Below are 16,940 nucleotides of genomic sequence, written 5' to 3'. Positions count from 1 at the left end.
GTGACGATTTTTACTTAGCCTTTAGTCCGTCAAAAAAGATTCATCTTTTGGAAATTCCACTACTTTTTCATATTGAAACACCGTTTTAATCAAAATTGTACCGAGCTATTGCTTGTTCAAATTGAAGATTTTTGTAAATTGATTAGAGAAATGTCTGCAATTTCTTGTAGGAGAAAAAAATATATATTTATGATTTATATTTTAGAGAAATCACTCTTCCCTAGTATGAATATATATTTGTTTTGCTAATATTTAGAGAATGCCACACTTCTCACACTCAAAAATATCCTTTCACAATCATCTGATAAGATAACTTAAAGGCTCATTCCGACACTATCCATCTCGACGTAACGATTTTGTGCTTCTTTCTGTACCCTTTAGGCTTTATGATACCATTTCCATATTAAGTTTATTTAGGCTGTTTGTGGTAAAACATTTTAATTGAAATGTTCATTTCATTTTGCAATCAGAGGAATATTACAACTCGATACACAGATCACTTTTCAACTGAGTGAATATATTTTCCAAATGCACTTTTAAGTAACTTTTTAAATAATATTTCGTAAATAAGATTGGATGGTTGTTGTTTACTTATCGTCCATTGGCAAATATTTGAGCAATATCGATGACGGAATCAAACTGAATAAAACTTATAGGTACAGTGTGCAAAGAAATGGGTCGACCAGGTAGAAATGCGACACATTTGACTGCCTAGCTGTGGAAGTGAACGGTATTATATAGGGACACAAATTTAACGTTGCGACAGGCTATTTTTAAATGTGAAGAGATCGTGGTACATTCCCAATACGAGATATTTTTAAAATTGATTTCTGACGTAAAGTGGATATGTATTTATACATCCCACACACATAACATGGGTTTTACTCCTACATCGGAAAAACAATGTTAACCTTCGATGAAATTTTGTTCAAAATGTCTATTTTACGTTATTGACGAATGAGTTTCAGAGACGGTACACTCTGCACACTTAAGAGATTAGAAGGAAAACTAAACTAAAAGTTAAAAAAAAAACATATAAAAAGAGCACTAGTACGAATCGGTACATAGGTCATTAACGAACACATTATATTTAAAAGGGCGCTTACAATCAACTCTTAGAACTTGTGTTTGCGTTGTTAAAACCCCGCCATTAATTCGTAAATAAAAATATGTAAATAAAGATTGATTCTTCGTTATTAGGAGAAAATATCACTGAAACCATGTACTAATCATGACAAGTTATGTAATGCAATTTCTGCTATTAAAATGAACATTCGCCTTAAGTAAAGAATGGTGTTTCAAATATGCAGTCAGTGTTATTGTAAATATTCAAAACAGTCTGTTTCTCCGCAAGAACTTTAAGAAATTATGCTTATTTCATGGACGTGGGAGAACAATTGGAACTGCACGAGTGACGCTCAATTTTATAAAAAGCATACAGGGAAGTGAACACTTTATGAATTTATTGATACTGTTCGGGACAAGTTGGCAATTCCGCTGCGTGTAAAAGTTGACACATTGATTTTCGTTATAACAGAAAAAAATTAGTTATGCATCAACATGGTATTAGCTCCCTGATGTTGTCCAATATAAAAATTAGATGTGGTATGGTTGCCAATGAGATAACTCTTCACAATATACCAAATGACATAGAAATTAACAACATGTACAGTTACTATAGATCATCGTAGGGCCTGCAACAATGAGCAAAACTAAAACATCAGAGCTAGCTATAAAAGGCCCCGAAAAGACAAATATAAAACTTCAAACGAAAAAAACCTAACGGACAGTCACTACTTTGTTTACAAAATAATGAACGAAAAACAAATATGTAACACAACAATACACGAGAACCACTGAATACAGATTCCAGACTTTAGATAGGCACATAAAGAATGTGGCGGGGGTTAAACTAGTTTGAAGGCGCTTAGCCTCCCCTAACATCGAGCAGTGATATAACAGTTTAACATAAGAAAACACTATGAAAATCAATTAAGAATGTTTTTGGTTTGGTACCACTGTTGGAGGAGTTATGTCCCCTCTTTTGTTTTACGAATTTCACATCAGGAAATACTTTTTGTCTCTAAGGAAATCAAATCTTATCTGAAGGAAAACTTCTTTACAAATCAACAAATATATGATCTAAGATAAACTATAGTACCCAATAATGATTAGATACTAGACTCCAGGGAATATGTACAAAAAGGGGTTTCCTGGGTGAACAAATCTCCATATCAGACCTAAATGATAGTTATCAAAAGTACCAGGATTATAATTAAGTACGCCAGACGCGCGTTTCGTCTACATAAGACTCATCAGTGACGCTCAAATCGAAATATTTATAAAGCCAAACAAGTAAAAAGTTGAAGAGCATCGAGGATCCAAAATTCCAAAACGTTGTGCCAAATACGACTAAGGTAATCTATGCCTGGAATAAGAAAATCCTTAGTTTTTAGAAAAATTCAAAGTTTTGTAAACAGGAAATTTATAAATGAAAGATGTAATAATTTAATCGATTAACGGGAAATGTAGGGATAACGTTAGAGTGACAACATCCCAACACAGAACATGTGAAAATACATTACGAAGACAACATGCAGTCTTGAATTAGATAAATGTGTATAAAATTTGTAAAGCTGTAACTCCTCCCGACTATAAAAAATGTGAAAAAAATAATTCTGCCATTCCCAACAATTAAAGATAAAAGACAAAAAATGATGGATTACATGAATGTAAGTGCGTCTATAGGGTTAGCCCTCCCATTTTAATCTTGGAGCAGTGGGGATAACGGATACACAACAGGGTCTGATAATATCAGCTAAAAATAATATGCATGCATGATTGGTGAAAGATTGCCACTTGTGCGATCAGTGGCAAATAGTTAATGTATCTTCATTTAATGCAATCAGTAAAGTTATACAAGGTAGAGACAGCCAAAATGATACATGTACGTACTATTCGGTTTTTTTTTTGCTGGAAAATGAGAGTATGTTGGTAGGTGCGAGATTTTACCTTGCAAAAGTGCATGTACAGAATCATCATATAATTGTTTATGGAGCGCTTAAAAAGTAAAGTAACAAAAATACCTAAATCTGAGAAAAATTTAAAACGAAAAGTTCCTAATCAAATGGCAAAATAAAAAGCTTAAACGTGCAGAGAGACTAAAGGTAAATGACCAACAAATCACACAATCTTGTATGTGGGAGTCTTCAAATCGTCAAATTTAAGCTTCAGTTTCAGCTATAATAATAGTAAACTATTTTTGGTCTGTTTTTAGTGACTTTAGATTTGTGTTAGGCTCCAGATCAATGAATTTTCTGTGTAAAACATGAGTCTAGAATTATTCGATATGTTACTTGCAGCATCTAAATAATTGATTTGAAGATTATTTAATTGATAGAAAACTTGGAAATTGAATTATGTCGATCTACATATTAAAGATATCTTGTTATTTGATCTATGTATAGGTTGTTTAGTAACGCTTCGATATATTATGTAGAGTAAATATATTGAAAAGAACTTGTATTGGTTTCATTTCGGTTTTTATTATGTAAAAACTTATTGGTTTGTTGTTGGATGCCTAACATCCAGTGCCAAATAGTTCATGCATATCAAGGAAGAGAAGAAGAAAAATGAAACGATATACATATTTCGTTGAGTTCTTCAAATTCTGACAGAAGGGAAATTTGTAATGACAGACATACAATTCCCCTAAAATAGTTTACTTACGGGTCCCTAATAATCGGTGTTGTACATGTAGTGCTGTCAACGTATTCTAAGCAGCCTTTTTGTTGATGTTGATGTTACATTTTTCTTCTCTACCAAACTGTCCATACAATTCTTTTAGCAAACAAAGTTCATTCCTTTTGAAACCGCCCACCTCTTGTGGATTCTATGTTCATTTTGCACCATACATCTCATGCTTATTGTCTCAAGATACAGTTTTATTGTGCAGCAGAGGCACCAACAATCCGTAATACTTCGATGATTTTTATTAATTTCCCATTGCAACTAATTCAGACAAAGTTGACCTTAGGTGAAAATAGGCTATCATTGGTATGCCCCTTTTGTTGAAAGAAACCCTCTGTGATATCAAAATATATATGCATCTTTTGCTTTCAAATCTTAAGGTTTGAGCGTTACTAATCGAGTTAAATCCAAAAAAGGGCCTGGCACGCACCAAATTCATAAAGTGTTATTTGATTTATTTTTGCGAAGTGTTGGAATTGTTTGGCGGTATTCAGGAGTTTTATGAAATAAGGACCTCATCGAACTGCGTAAAATAAGAGATGCTCGTTTGGCTTAGCGGTATGTTTAAACAAGAGGCAACGTCTTATTGGAAAGGGATGCTAAACCCGATTTCTCATATATGGAAAAAATAAATTATGTTCTCCTATAAATATCAAAACCTCTCAACTAGTCTTTTGGGGATCGCTGGGGTGAGTTTCTTACGAAATGTCCTATCCTTCCTATTCTTGTTATTTCTAATAGTTGTCCAAATGTTGCACAATGAAAAATATTATGCTATAGGCTTCGACACAGGAAATACAATAATTCGTTTTCAAGTAATGATAAAAAGTTTGAGCTTAGTGCATGTACATTTTCTTATGTAAATGATCTGACGTAATAGTGAAACCACAAATTAAAAGGGAACGCCTAAAATAGTTATATACTTTTAATTTTTTCTTTAGAATTTGTAATGTTATAAAATTGTATTTACATCCTAATTTTTATGATCTTTTATTTTAAATGTAATATACTAGAAGATTTTGCCTTTTCATCTGATATAATTAATGTTTTACGGTTGGCTGAACAACAAACATATCTACCGTTTAACTATATTGACATGAATCAGCTGACTTGCTATACTATTTAATACTATATATATCCGTAATGTAACGCTCGAGTGACTACATGTATGAAATACTATAAATTGTACATAAATTTAGGGTAGAGGAGGAAAACTGCATATGGAAATGCAGCCGATAGAGTATACGTCTGAAACTATAAGGACTATATTGAATTCACAATGAACTTTCGAATTTGAAAAACGGTTAGATAATATAGAGTTGCTTAGCACGTGAAGGGGATGCTGCTTCCGGGATATTGAATATATTCACATTTCTGTCGAGATGTGCCAAAACTGTGCCCATCTTGCCGACTTGGATATTCCTCCATGGATGTGTGAGCCAGGGATAAAAAGAATCAAGAAGGAATCTGGTGATAAACTGAACTGTGAAACATGTGTGCTTGCTGTAAGTAATTTATTCTGTTGAATATTATGTAAAAGTTACAGAGGAAATTTGTTAACAGCCTCATTTATTCTTTCATTAACAATTTATTCCATAAAGAAAAACATTTGCAAAGGGGACGACGAGATATGCACAAGGCACATATAAACTCGAAAACAAACTGACAATGCCATAGAAAAAATTGACAAAAATGACGAAAATGGCAAACAACGGTATACAAAACATAATATAGAAAAATAAATAATTACCAACACCCCCACCAAAAGATTGCAAGTGATCTCATGTTCTCTAAAAGGGTTCGAAAATCCTGCTCTATATATGGCACCCGTCGTGTCGCAACTGGAAAAGTCAGCAATCACCTTACCAGTCTATGCTGTCTTATTTTATATTTAATCAAAGACCTGTTTGATTTCGATGATCTATTATATTTTGAATCCTAATTTTAAAAGATCTATCTGATTTAAGGTTAAAAAGAATATTCTACGATTTTTACAAAAGTCTACAGATTATTTTCAGTTATTTAACTAATTTCAGTTATATTCCTCGCCAATTTGTAAAATGAATGAGTTTATATTGAGAAATATAAACATTTTGACCACGATATACAAAATATACATATTTTATCTTGAGGTGATTATACATTTCACAATGACAGGTTGAACCTTTGATCTGCATCGTACGTACATATTTGGCCCTGTATCAAATATTTAATAATAATATTTCTTTTTGTTAATGTTTTAACGCAAAATAATAGGAAGAAACTTTCCCCCCAATTTTTAACATTAATTTATTCATATTTCATGTCTTTGATTGAAATAAGAAATTTAGGAGTCATTTGAAACAAAACCACAAAGATGCTTTTGTTCTTATCAGTCTGAATATATTTCTTTAAATTTGAAGTAAGAATTTTCTTTTCTTTTCTGATCTTATGAATGGTTCACATTTTTTATCTATTGTAAGAGAACAACCATTTAACTTCAAATGAGGGAGGGTGTGTTTTTTTTTGTCTGAGTCAGAATTGTTTTTTAGTCAATCAAATTATATATTTTTTCAAAAATATAACATTTGAAAAAATAAGGTATGGGGAAATTCTGGATTGTGGGAATATTATTTGTCATCTATTTGACCACAATATATTTTTTTTACCAAATTAGGGATCAGAATATTTTTTTGTATTAAAAAAAAACACCATAACCCCAACCTCCCTTTTAAGTTTAATGGTCATTGCATTTACCTAAAGATTTAAAATTAACTGAATTTCTTACAGAAACAGATCTGATTTATCTCCCTTTTACAGATTTCACTGTATATTATATTACGAGCAAGATAATTCGGTATCATTAACTTTCTCTATTTTACAGTTTAACATTAATTCATGCATTTCAAATTCATGACTCATTGAATAAAATACTGTCGCGTCAGTTTTTTGTTACTTTGATAATCATAACAAATCAAGTTATATAACATGTATAATCTGTAAATTATTTTTCATAAGACGGGATATTTCCTGCATATATATGATATAATTCGTCTAAATAGCAGCACAGCAATGTTAGATCTGTGCGGAAGCAAATATTTGTTCTTCCCGGGCCAGGATTCGAACTTATGCTATTCATGATATATCGTTGCACCAAATCGCCTTGCACTGTGCTCGGCGCGCTAGACCACTCGACCACCAAGGCAGGACAAAATCAAGCTTTCGGTGACCGGGTGTTACCTTTCCTCGTTAGTTTTTATCGAAATCTTGATTTTAGTCGAACCAAGGTGGTCGATTGGTTTGTATTATTTGATAGTGCTTATAAACATTTGATCTCTGTTAAAAAATGAACTAACTAGTCTACGGATTTTGGTACACAGCTGGGCAAAGCATTGTTTAAATTTACTTGGGAATTTCAACCTGTGATTCGAATAAAAACAGTGGTCTTAATATCTTGATATTACAAGACCCTTAACATGTTGTGACTTAATACAAATGATAAAATGAAGAGTGACTAAAACATATTAAAGAGCAGGAATTTTGTTTTCAGAATTTAAAGCTTTCGGACCATGTCTTCATCAACGACATTATCAAAACTCACAACGCCTACCGAAGGAAGCATTCATCGCCACCTTTACGACATGCAGCAGATTTGACTGCGCACGCTCAGTGGTGGGCGGTGCATTTAGCAGACAATGACGATTTCCAACACAGTAAATGTATTCTTAAGAATCAGAGAATTGGCGAAAACTTGGCAGTTAAGTTTACCAATGGAGATACATTTTCTGGTATGCCATGATATTATATATAATAATATTTAGTTATATCCTTAAACTTAAGAGATTTACTCAGCCTAGGATAATGCTACACTTCAACCCCATTTGTTAAGATAAAGCTTATTTTAGGTTGCTGCTAATATAAAAAAAAAAGAAGATGTGGTATGATTGCCAATGAGACAACTGTCCACAAGAGACCAAAATGACACAGACATTAACAACTATAGGTCACCGTACGGCCTTCAACAATGAGCAAAGCCCATAACGCATAGTCAGCTATTAAAGGCCCCGATATGACAATGTAAAAGAATTCAAACGAGAAAATTAACAAATAAGTTTACCTTTTCCGACGCTACCAAACTCGACATCCAACTCGACATATTTTCTTGTCAATAACGAAATTAATACCGATTTTGTGCTACTTCCCTTAGGGACGACATCAAAAGATCAATGTATGATAAAAATTGGGGGGGGGGGGGGGTAAAATTGCTGCAAGTTTTGATAACCCAAATTCGATTTTACACATATCCATATTGGTCAATCAATTTATCCCAAATTAAGTTTAGAGGTGGGTGGGGGTCAGTGAAAAAACTGTGAATTAAGTTTTTTTTTATCCTTCATTGAACTTTTGATGTCGTCCCTTGCCCTTCAGGTTTTATGAATCTATTATCATTTAATAATTATTCTGTTTGTTGGTGTTTATATATAGATCTATTTCATGCCAATCACAAGAAACGTGCAATTCAATCAATACACAAATACATATTCCAATGCACTTTTTGGTAAATGTTTTTAAAAAAAAATTCTTTTATCTTATTTCGTTTATAATATTGGGGGATGTTGTTAACTTGACATTACATCCAGTAGCTTATATTTCACCAATATAGAGGAAATGATCAAATTAATAATTAAAATGCGAGACATATGACTGCAAAAGTGAATGGTATATATGTTGTATTGTGACAATAATTTAGCTGTGCGACAGGCAACGAAAGGACCCAACATACAGTGTCTGACAGGTTTTTTTTCTCTTAAAGAGAACGTGAAACATATCAAATTTATTTCACTTTTCCGAAACGACGTGGGTGAGTATTTATACATCCACCACAACAAGGGTGTTACTAAAGGATTAGAGAACATTATTAATTCTAGAATAATGTTTATTTTAGATTATCCGAGTTCTTGCTATGTTTATGTCCAAACACACATTTGAAACACAGCAATTCCAAGATTATATTATATTATACAGTGGCGGATCCAGAACTTTTCCTAAGGGGGGGGGGGGGGGTCGCTGACTGACCTAAGGGGGGGGGGCCGGTCCAGTCTTGCTTCACTGATTCCCTATATAATCAACCAAATTTTTCCCACGAAAGGGGGGGCGGGCCCCCCAGGCCCCCCCCCCCTGGATCCGCCTATGTTATATGTATTTTAAATATATTCGACCCGGTATTGACGCACAGAGAAATGGGGTAATGGCAATTGGAACTCTTCACATATGTTGACTTCAACACTAACTTTTTAACATGTATAATATGATAAATGTCAATTTCTTTAAAGATCTTTCCAACTGGTTTTACTTATTGTTCTTGTGTGGTGTTGTTACATGATGAGTCGGATGGAGGAGTGCTAAAAAACAAGTAAACCCCGACACATTATTTACGTTCCTATCTTAAGACATAGTCTGTAATTCAGGGGTTGTCGTTTGTTGCTGTCTCATAATTATTTTGTTTTTGTTTTGTTTATTGTTTTAGTATAGTACGGCCAACAATTTAAAAAAAAAAAAAATTGTTTTAGTATAGTACGGCCAACAATGAGCAAGGCCAATGAAGTCTAGTATTTTGTTGATTATGTTCAATGTTGAAACCTGTATAGTAATCTATAGCTGCTTACGTAGTTGTCTCGTTGACAATCATACCTATCTTCTCGGGTTTTGATACTTTTTGACACAAGACATCTTTTCATTTTATGTTTTGTTTAAGTTTTTAGACGAACAATGCATATGTCAAAATATTACACAACAAACATATGTTTGTCCATCTGATGAGTTAAGCCTTTTTTCAACTGATTTTTATAGTTCGTTCTTATGTTGTACTGTTATACCGCTGTCTCAGGTTACGGGGAGGGTTGGGATCCCGCTAACATGTTTAACCCCGCCACAGTATGTATGTATGTGCCTGTCCCAAGTCCAGCCTGTAATTCAGTGGTTGTCGTTTGTTTAATATGTGTTACATACTTGTTTTTCGTTCATTTTTTTTTTATATAAATATGGTCGTTAGTTTTCTCGTTTGAATTGATTTACATTGTCATTTCGGGGCCTTGTGTAGCTTACTATGCGGTATGGGCTTTGCTAATTGTTGAAGGCCGTACGGTGACCTATAGTTGTTAATGTCTGTGTCATTTTGGTCTCTCGTTGTGAGTTGTCTCATTGACAATTCTTTTTTATATATGTCGACATTACTGACATGGACCAAAGTATACCTATTATAGTTAACAGTAAATTAATAATATACATTACGAGATAAGTAAGTATTTAAGCCACAAGTGAAGCAGAAAACCACTACTTGACTTCCGTATAAGTCGGAAAATGACACATAACATTATGACTTGTTAGTTTTAATGTTAATAAATAATTTGACGAAAGCTGTACTAGTGTGGTTTGATAAATACTTTTTAGTTGTTCTTTGAAATAAAATACACACTTAAATATTTACCGTTTAAGGAAAAGAAGTTACTGATGATTGGTATAGTGAAATCAACATGCATAGATACGGAAGAGAAACTGACAATTCAAGGACAGGTAAGTGTCTTCCTAAATACATGGTGTCTCAACTATAAATTAAAAATTTAACCGCTGTATAAAGTAAATCTGTCACACCTTCTTACGGATCCTAAATTCTAAGTGATACATTTTACAAAATATATTTATTAAGACCTGAATACGTAGAAAGGATTTTTTTTACATTTCAGTTTCCTGTTCCCTTTTTCTGCGACAAATATGGAAGAAATTAATTTTTTCCCCTTCACTCATTATCTTGACTTTCATTCATGTTTAGATTTATACAGATAGAATCGTTTGCGAGCATTCAATACATTTCAAATGTAGAAGAAATATTAGGATAGCCTTGAGAGGAGGAAATATTGATGTAACCAAAGACCTAGCTGCGCTTAAACAACGCGATATTATTATAAATAAAATTGATGCATTGCATTATCGGTCGTCTCACTGTCTATATCACTCTGCTCCGCTCTTAATAAAACTGCATATCACGGTTTTGTGACGTTGACCCGGCCTTAATAACTTTGACCCGAACTTATCAGCGACGTCATAATGTTTGACCGGACTTTGATAAGTTTGACCCGAAGTTATCATCTTCCAGTCGCTGGTGAAATAAAGAAAACGATTCCAAAAGAGGCAAATATTGCCCGATAAATCGATTAACAGGTTATCTGCATATTGATATTGTAAAATATCAGATGCTCGACACAATATAGAGGCTTCTTGATCTCGTTCGCTGCGCTCACTCGACAAAAAACTTCATATTGTGACTCGCAGCTGATATTTAACAATATTATTAATTCATATATTTTAACTAATTTGATTCGTTTAGGGATAGTCACAAGTTCAACTATATTTTCTAAGGTAAACGGCGGATAGCAAAAAGCATATTGCACAGCAAAAAGCATATTGCACGGTAATTTTTAGAATATCAAAAAACCGATATACTTTGTGACGTCCTGTAATGAATTTCATAATATTGTTAAAAGTTTCGACCTCATACAAAGGCTATAATTGTATAATATCAACATGCAGACAACCTGATAATCGGTACTTATCAGTTGTGACTTACATCTACCGGTCAAACAATCGTTTTGTATTTATAGCAAATTAAATATATCGAATCAAATGTATTACTGTTTATATCATACCATATTATGTTTATATAATATATTTGACAAGTCAAAGTAAAGTCAGCATATAATTTAAAAAAAAATCATTTGAAAACCAGCAAATTACAAAGTTATTTTTAAAATTTTAATTATGTTTATTTGTGTTTGTTCATGCATCACACAATTTGATGCATTTGTCTTAGTATACTATGTGTTTGTTACTTTATATACCTTGTAATGGATTTCATTTAAAATACATGCGTTATTTCCCTTTGTACAGATGTTATAGATCTATTTAGAAGTTTCTTAGTTATAAAAATTGAAGTATAACAAAACAATTTGATAAGCATTGACGACATGAATGATGAAATATCACTTGCAAAATATATAGATGCATTATTAACGTTTTGAGAAAAAAAAATACTGCAGATTGATCCTTCAATTATGCAGTTCTTTTTTCGTTTTTTTCGTTTATTTCGTTTTTTTCGGTTTTTGTACGAAAACAAATTGTAAAAGCCTATTTACACCCTACATCTTAGTGCATGGGTTTTATCTTTTTTTGTGAGCTATACCGTTTTCAATTTTATAAAGGGTTACGTTAAGTCCCGATGTATTTTGCTAATACAAATGCACATCGAATTGGGTTTTATTGCTAAGCCAGTTTAAGATTGTATCTGTATATTGTTAGGACATTTCAGTCAGGTTGTATGGAAGGAGTCCAGAGAAGTTGGAGTAGGGAGAGCAAGGACGAACGATGGGAAGGTGGTGGTTGTTACAAACTACAGACCTGCTGGAAACAGACCTGGGGCTTACTCAACTAATGTTCTTCCACCCTCGGACACATCAAAATATGAACAAACAGGTACATATAGATATACATATTTTTCCTGCATTGTCAAAGGTAGAGCAGTTCTAGTAAGCGATCGAATTCGTAAGTGCGTCCGTCCTTCAGTCCGTTCGAAAGAAACATTTCAAAGATTTATTGGCTTCTATGAAAGGAATCATTGCTTAAAATGTGAATGAATATAAGCAATTTCAGAGTGTTCATCGAAAAATTTATTGACTTAGCAATACCCGGAATTTAAGAACTGGTGATAACAATGTTTAAAATAAAATCACAAAAAAACTGAACTCCGAGGAAAATCAAAAACGGAAAGTCCCTAATCAAATGGCAAACTCAAAAGCTAAAACACATCAAACGAATGGACAACTGCCATATTCCTGACTTGGTACAGGCCTTTTCCTGTGTAGAAAATGTTGTATTAAACCTGGTTTTAAAGCTAGCTAAACTCTCACTAGCATGACAGTGGCGTATTTTACATTAAAGTCCATTTTGTTAAAATTTTTAAAAGATTTCCTTCAAAGCAAAATATCACGGAAACATGTTGAATTTGAAAATGTGTCTTCAAACATGCTAAATGTATGAAAATAAGAGTCAATAGTAGTGTATCGATGTACATATCTCGTTAATCCATATACATATACAAATCAAGAAAGATAACCAAGGAAATTGCAATAACTCCTAACAGAGCAAAACATATGCATACGTCGACATTGTAAACGTTCCTTTGTAGGACACAAATCCGCAATGCCATTCCTAACTTTGTTGAAATGTTAAAATAGGTGGTAAATTTGCAGATCTGAAGATTGTTCCTATAGCTTAAGATCTATGAACACGAGAGCATGTCTCTCGTAAGTGGGCATTGACCTAGACCCATTGTATTGGTCAACCAAGTTAAATTGTTAAAATATTTTTTTTAAACTGTATAAACTCTCACATACATATATATTTTAGTCTGATTTAATTGCGTTCTGATTTTTTATAAGTCATATATAGACTGAGAAGACAAGCTTTTAGTTATCTCACTGACTTATTAATTGCACTCGTTTATTTTGTCCCTCTCAAATTATTTGTATGTCAAGACATTTTGATCATAAGGAAACTGGAAATAAATTATGTTATTTTCAGGTACTAATTCCTGTCTTACAGTATGATTTGATTTCCCTCTTCTTAAAGTAATGACCAATCTTAGATATTGCTTATAATAAATTTTCACTGGAATTATTTAGTAATTTTAGAAAACGTTATTTTGATATGTAAATATTTAGTCCCAAGGTACGAAGCAAAATACAAAAAGAGGATAAAAGAGAATTAATATGTCTTCCTATGCTACCCTATGGAACACTTTTTTTTTAATATATATAGTCGCGTACGTTAACCTTACTTCTAAAAATCTTGCAGCGCTAGCATTTCATAAAGTCAATAGATATAATTGTAGTTATCGCACCGATTCAAATACATTCTTTGTAACTCATATTGTTTATTTTGATGAGTCTTTTTCAAAAGAAAGTAATTTTATCAGTAAGTGCGCAATGGATTGGACTATTTTAAAATAGTCCCAGGCAATGGCAAAGAAGTTTCCAAAGATTGATGACTCGGTCATATGATATCGTTCAAGGTAACAATCTTGGCACAGTTGACTAAAAGATGTAAACTTTCTTTCTTTCTTTGTTGCACTTCAGTGTTTCAGTTGTTTCGTTGTTGTTCTCTTATAGTTGATGTGTTTACCTCAGTTTTAGTTTGTAACCCGGATTTGTGTTCTCTCAATAGACTTGTGACTTTCGAACAGCGTTGTCTTTATTTAAGGTACTCTTCTTGATGCTTAGTGTTTTCTTATTTTAGTCGACCTCAGGTTTTTGATGGCATTCGTGTTTTAAGAGATGTGATTTTCTTTAAATGTTTGTCTTTTCGTCGGTTTTCTTCGACTGATGTTCTCTGATTGCTTACTTGTAACCTTTCGTCATTTCGGTTTGATTTAATTTCATTTCCGTGCTTTTAAAATCTCAGTACCTTTTTTTAGTATCACTAGCATAGAAACTTTTTTTTTTACCTTTCACATTAACAACTGCATGTATATTTTGAAAATGAGACGTAGCAAAATAAATTTTTCATTATTGCCTTTTCCCCCTATAAATTAAGTTATAAACTGATCAAATATGAGCTTTGTATCATCTAAACATAATTAAAAACAATTATTGTTAGAGATAAACTCGATTGTTCTTTGAAATTTCTGTTAATCGAAGTAAAACGCTATTTTCATGCATTCATGTATGTATTTCTAGATAAACATTAAGCTTACAGGAATGCTGAGAGTCATCTTCTGTTTTCAGCTTTATGCTCAAATATGAAAAAAAAACCTATTGTTTTGAAGAGAAATAAAACGTATACACATACTAGTTTAGATAAATAAATATTAAGTACATCTTCGTGTGTTCAAGGGCTTACTTTATCAAGATTTCCTGTTTCCTATTTAGCATGGTTAAATGTGTATATTATTTGACGACCTTTTATTATTCCACCATTTAAATAATGCAACTATATTTAACCCGATACACATATGTAGTTAGCAAATGTTTACGTATTTGATGTATGTGCTATAAAAGAAAAATCTTCATAAATAGTAGAATTTATAATATCACTGTTACATATCTTTTATCAAATTATATGGATAAAGACGGACTGTTTCAGAAACTGATAATATATAACCGTCTAAATATATAGATATAAAGGAAAATAAGCTTAATTTGCTGCATCGTACAAACTTTTGTGTGGAAATTGTTCGAAATGACATCCAAACCTAAGAAATCAAGGTCCAAAAGACGTCACTCCGATGATGATAGTGATCAGATTTCCGGGGCTAAGAAACAGAAAATTGAAGAAGATACCTCTTTCATAGGAGGTATAAGTTCAATCATGGCATCGATTGGTGAGTTTCTTCTGTTGATACAACTGTAAAGTTATATAATGTCTTAGAAACAGAACAGCGTGTTTAGTTGCCCTTTACAAAAAGTTAAGTTTTAAGCGGAACAAAGAAAAAAGTACAGTCGGGTGCTAACTAGACAGAACACACATTTGCGTAGACTTAATGGGAGTAAGTGTCTACTTTTATATGACTGGAATGCGTTGAGGGATAAACATAAAAAAAATGTTTTGACAAATACAGCTAAAGGGGTAATCAATCCTGAGGTAGAAACTCATTTCAGAAATTTAAAGCTTTGCGCCAGAATAATCATTCTGTTTATAATGCATGCGCTCCATTTAATAGTAAACGAAACTTGGTCTTAAACGATAACTTTGTTCCTAACATCATCTTAATAGTTTTAAATTAGAACGTTAAGCCTTGTTTGGAGTTAATGTTATTTTTTCATTGAAGTTTCAGTACTGCTCACACGTTTCGCTTACATGTCTTTGTTGACTATAAGCGATGTGTCGGAATAGAATATATTATACCGCAGTAGATTAATCTAAAATTAAAGATACACTTTGACAACAACAATGGTCAGATTCAAATACAACTTCAAAATCTGAAATCGGTTGTAATAGTTATCAAAGGTAACAGGGTTATAATTTTTTACGCCAGACACGCGTTTCGTCTACATAAGACTCACCGGTGATGCTCAAAGCAAAATAGTTAAAAAGCCAAATAAGTATAAAAATGAGGGCCTAAAATTCCAAAAATTATGCCAAACACGACTAAGGTGATCTATGCCTGGGATAAGTAAACTTTTTAGATGAGTTATTGCATTGCAACGTTGATGTTCTCTCCTTTTGAGTTTTGACAAAAATTATAGTTGATAGAGATAATTTTTGAAAAGCCAGAACGACCAGTAAGGCACGATATACAGCTAGCTTAACATGACGAAAATCAATAGTCGGTTTTCATTGCCATGCAATGACAACATTCAAGCATTTTTCGTTTTGGTTATTTCTTTAAAATGATTAAAAAGGAAGAGAAAGATACCAATGGAAGAACTGCCAAAAATACTACAGCCCTCCCCCATAAAAAAGATAAACTTTGGACAAGGTTCACTTATCGCACAAAATGGCTATAATATCAACTTTATCATAAAACACCAAAAAGGTCTCAGTATTGTTCTTAAATGGGTCTATTTCAAAAGTCTTAATGCTAAATATATCAATTCTTTTCATAAGAGTACAAAATATTCTCCAAAGTATGCCCATTTTAGACATTTGTGTTTACCTCAGTTTTAGTTTGTAACCCGGATTTGTGTTCTCTCAATAGACTTGTGACTTTCGAACAGCGTTGCCTTTATTTAATAACATTAACGGTACCAATTTTCTTGCACCAGATGCGCATTTCGATAATACATGTCTCTTCAGTGATGCTCGTGGGGCCAAAATACTGTAAACCAACTTATTTTCGCGGATACTTAATTTCGCGTTTTAACCTTCCTAGACCACTTTGCGGCTATTTAATTTCGCGATTTTCTGTAGTTCAATAAGGAATGATCCAAGTATTACATATTCGCGACGATTAATATTCGCGTTATTTTACTACTCGCGAAAGTCGCGAAAATAAATCGCTCGCGAAAATAAGTTGGTTTACAGTATTGAAATCCAAAGTTTATATAAAAGATGAAGAGTATAATCCAAAAGGTCCAAAAAGTATAGCCAATAACAGCAAATTTTAATAACACAAAAAATCCGTATTTTCATGCCAGTACCGAAGTACTGGCTACTGGGCT

General features: G+C 32.8%; 1 protein-coding gene across 1 annotated transcript in view; it reads left to right on the top strand.

Annotated features, from left to right (window-relative positions):
• The first annotated feature begins 4,734 nt into the window (after positions 1–4,734).
• The window catches only part of LOC139512022 (uncharacterized), a 30,981-nt gene continuing 18,775 nt past the window's right edge, over positions 4,735–16,940 (top strand). Inside the window, exons 1-4 of the mRNA XM_071299326.1 lie at positions 4,735–5,255; positions 7,280–7,517; positions 10,225–10,302; positions 12,082–12,255. Coding sequence (XP_071155427.1) covers positions 5,133–5,255; positions 7,280–7,517; positions 10,225–10,302; positions 12,082–12,255 — 613 coding nt within the window. The 5' untranslated portion in view covers positions 4,735–5,132. The remainder of the gene's footprint in view (positions 5,256–7,279; positions 7,518–10,224; positions 10,303–12,081; positions 12,256–16,940) is intronic.

This window comes from Mytilus edulis, chromosome 2, assembly GCF_963676685.1.
Source record: "Mytilus edulis chromosome 2, xbMytEdul2.2, whole genome shotgun sequence".
Classification (NCBI taxonomy): Eukaryota; Metazoa; Mollusca; class Bivalvia; order Mytilida; family Mytilidae; genus Mytilus; species Mytilus edulis.
The sequence above is the reverse complement of the archived record's forward strand: the minus strand, read 5'-3'. Positions and strand labels throughout refer to the sequence as shown.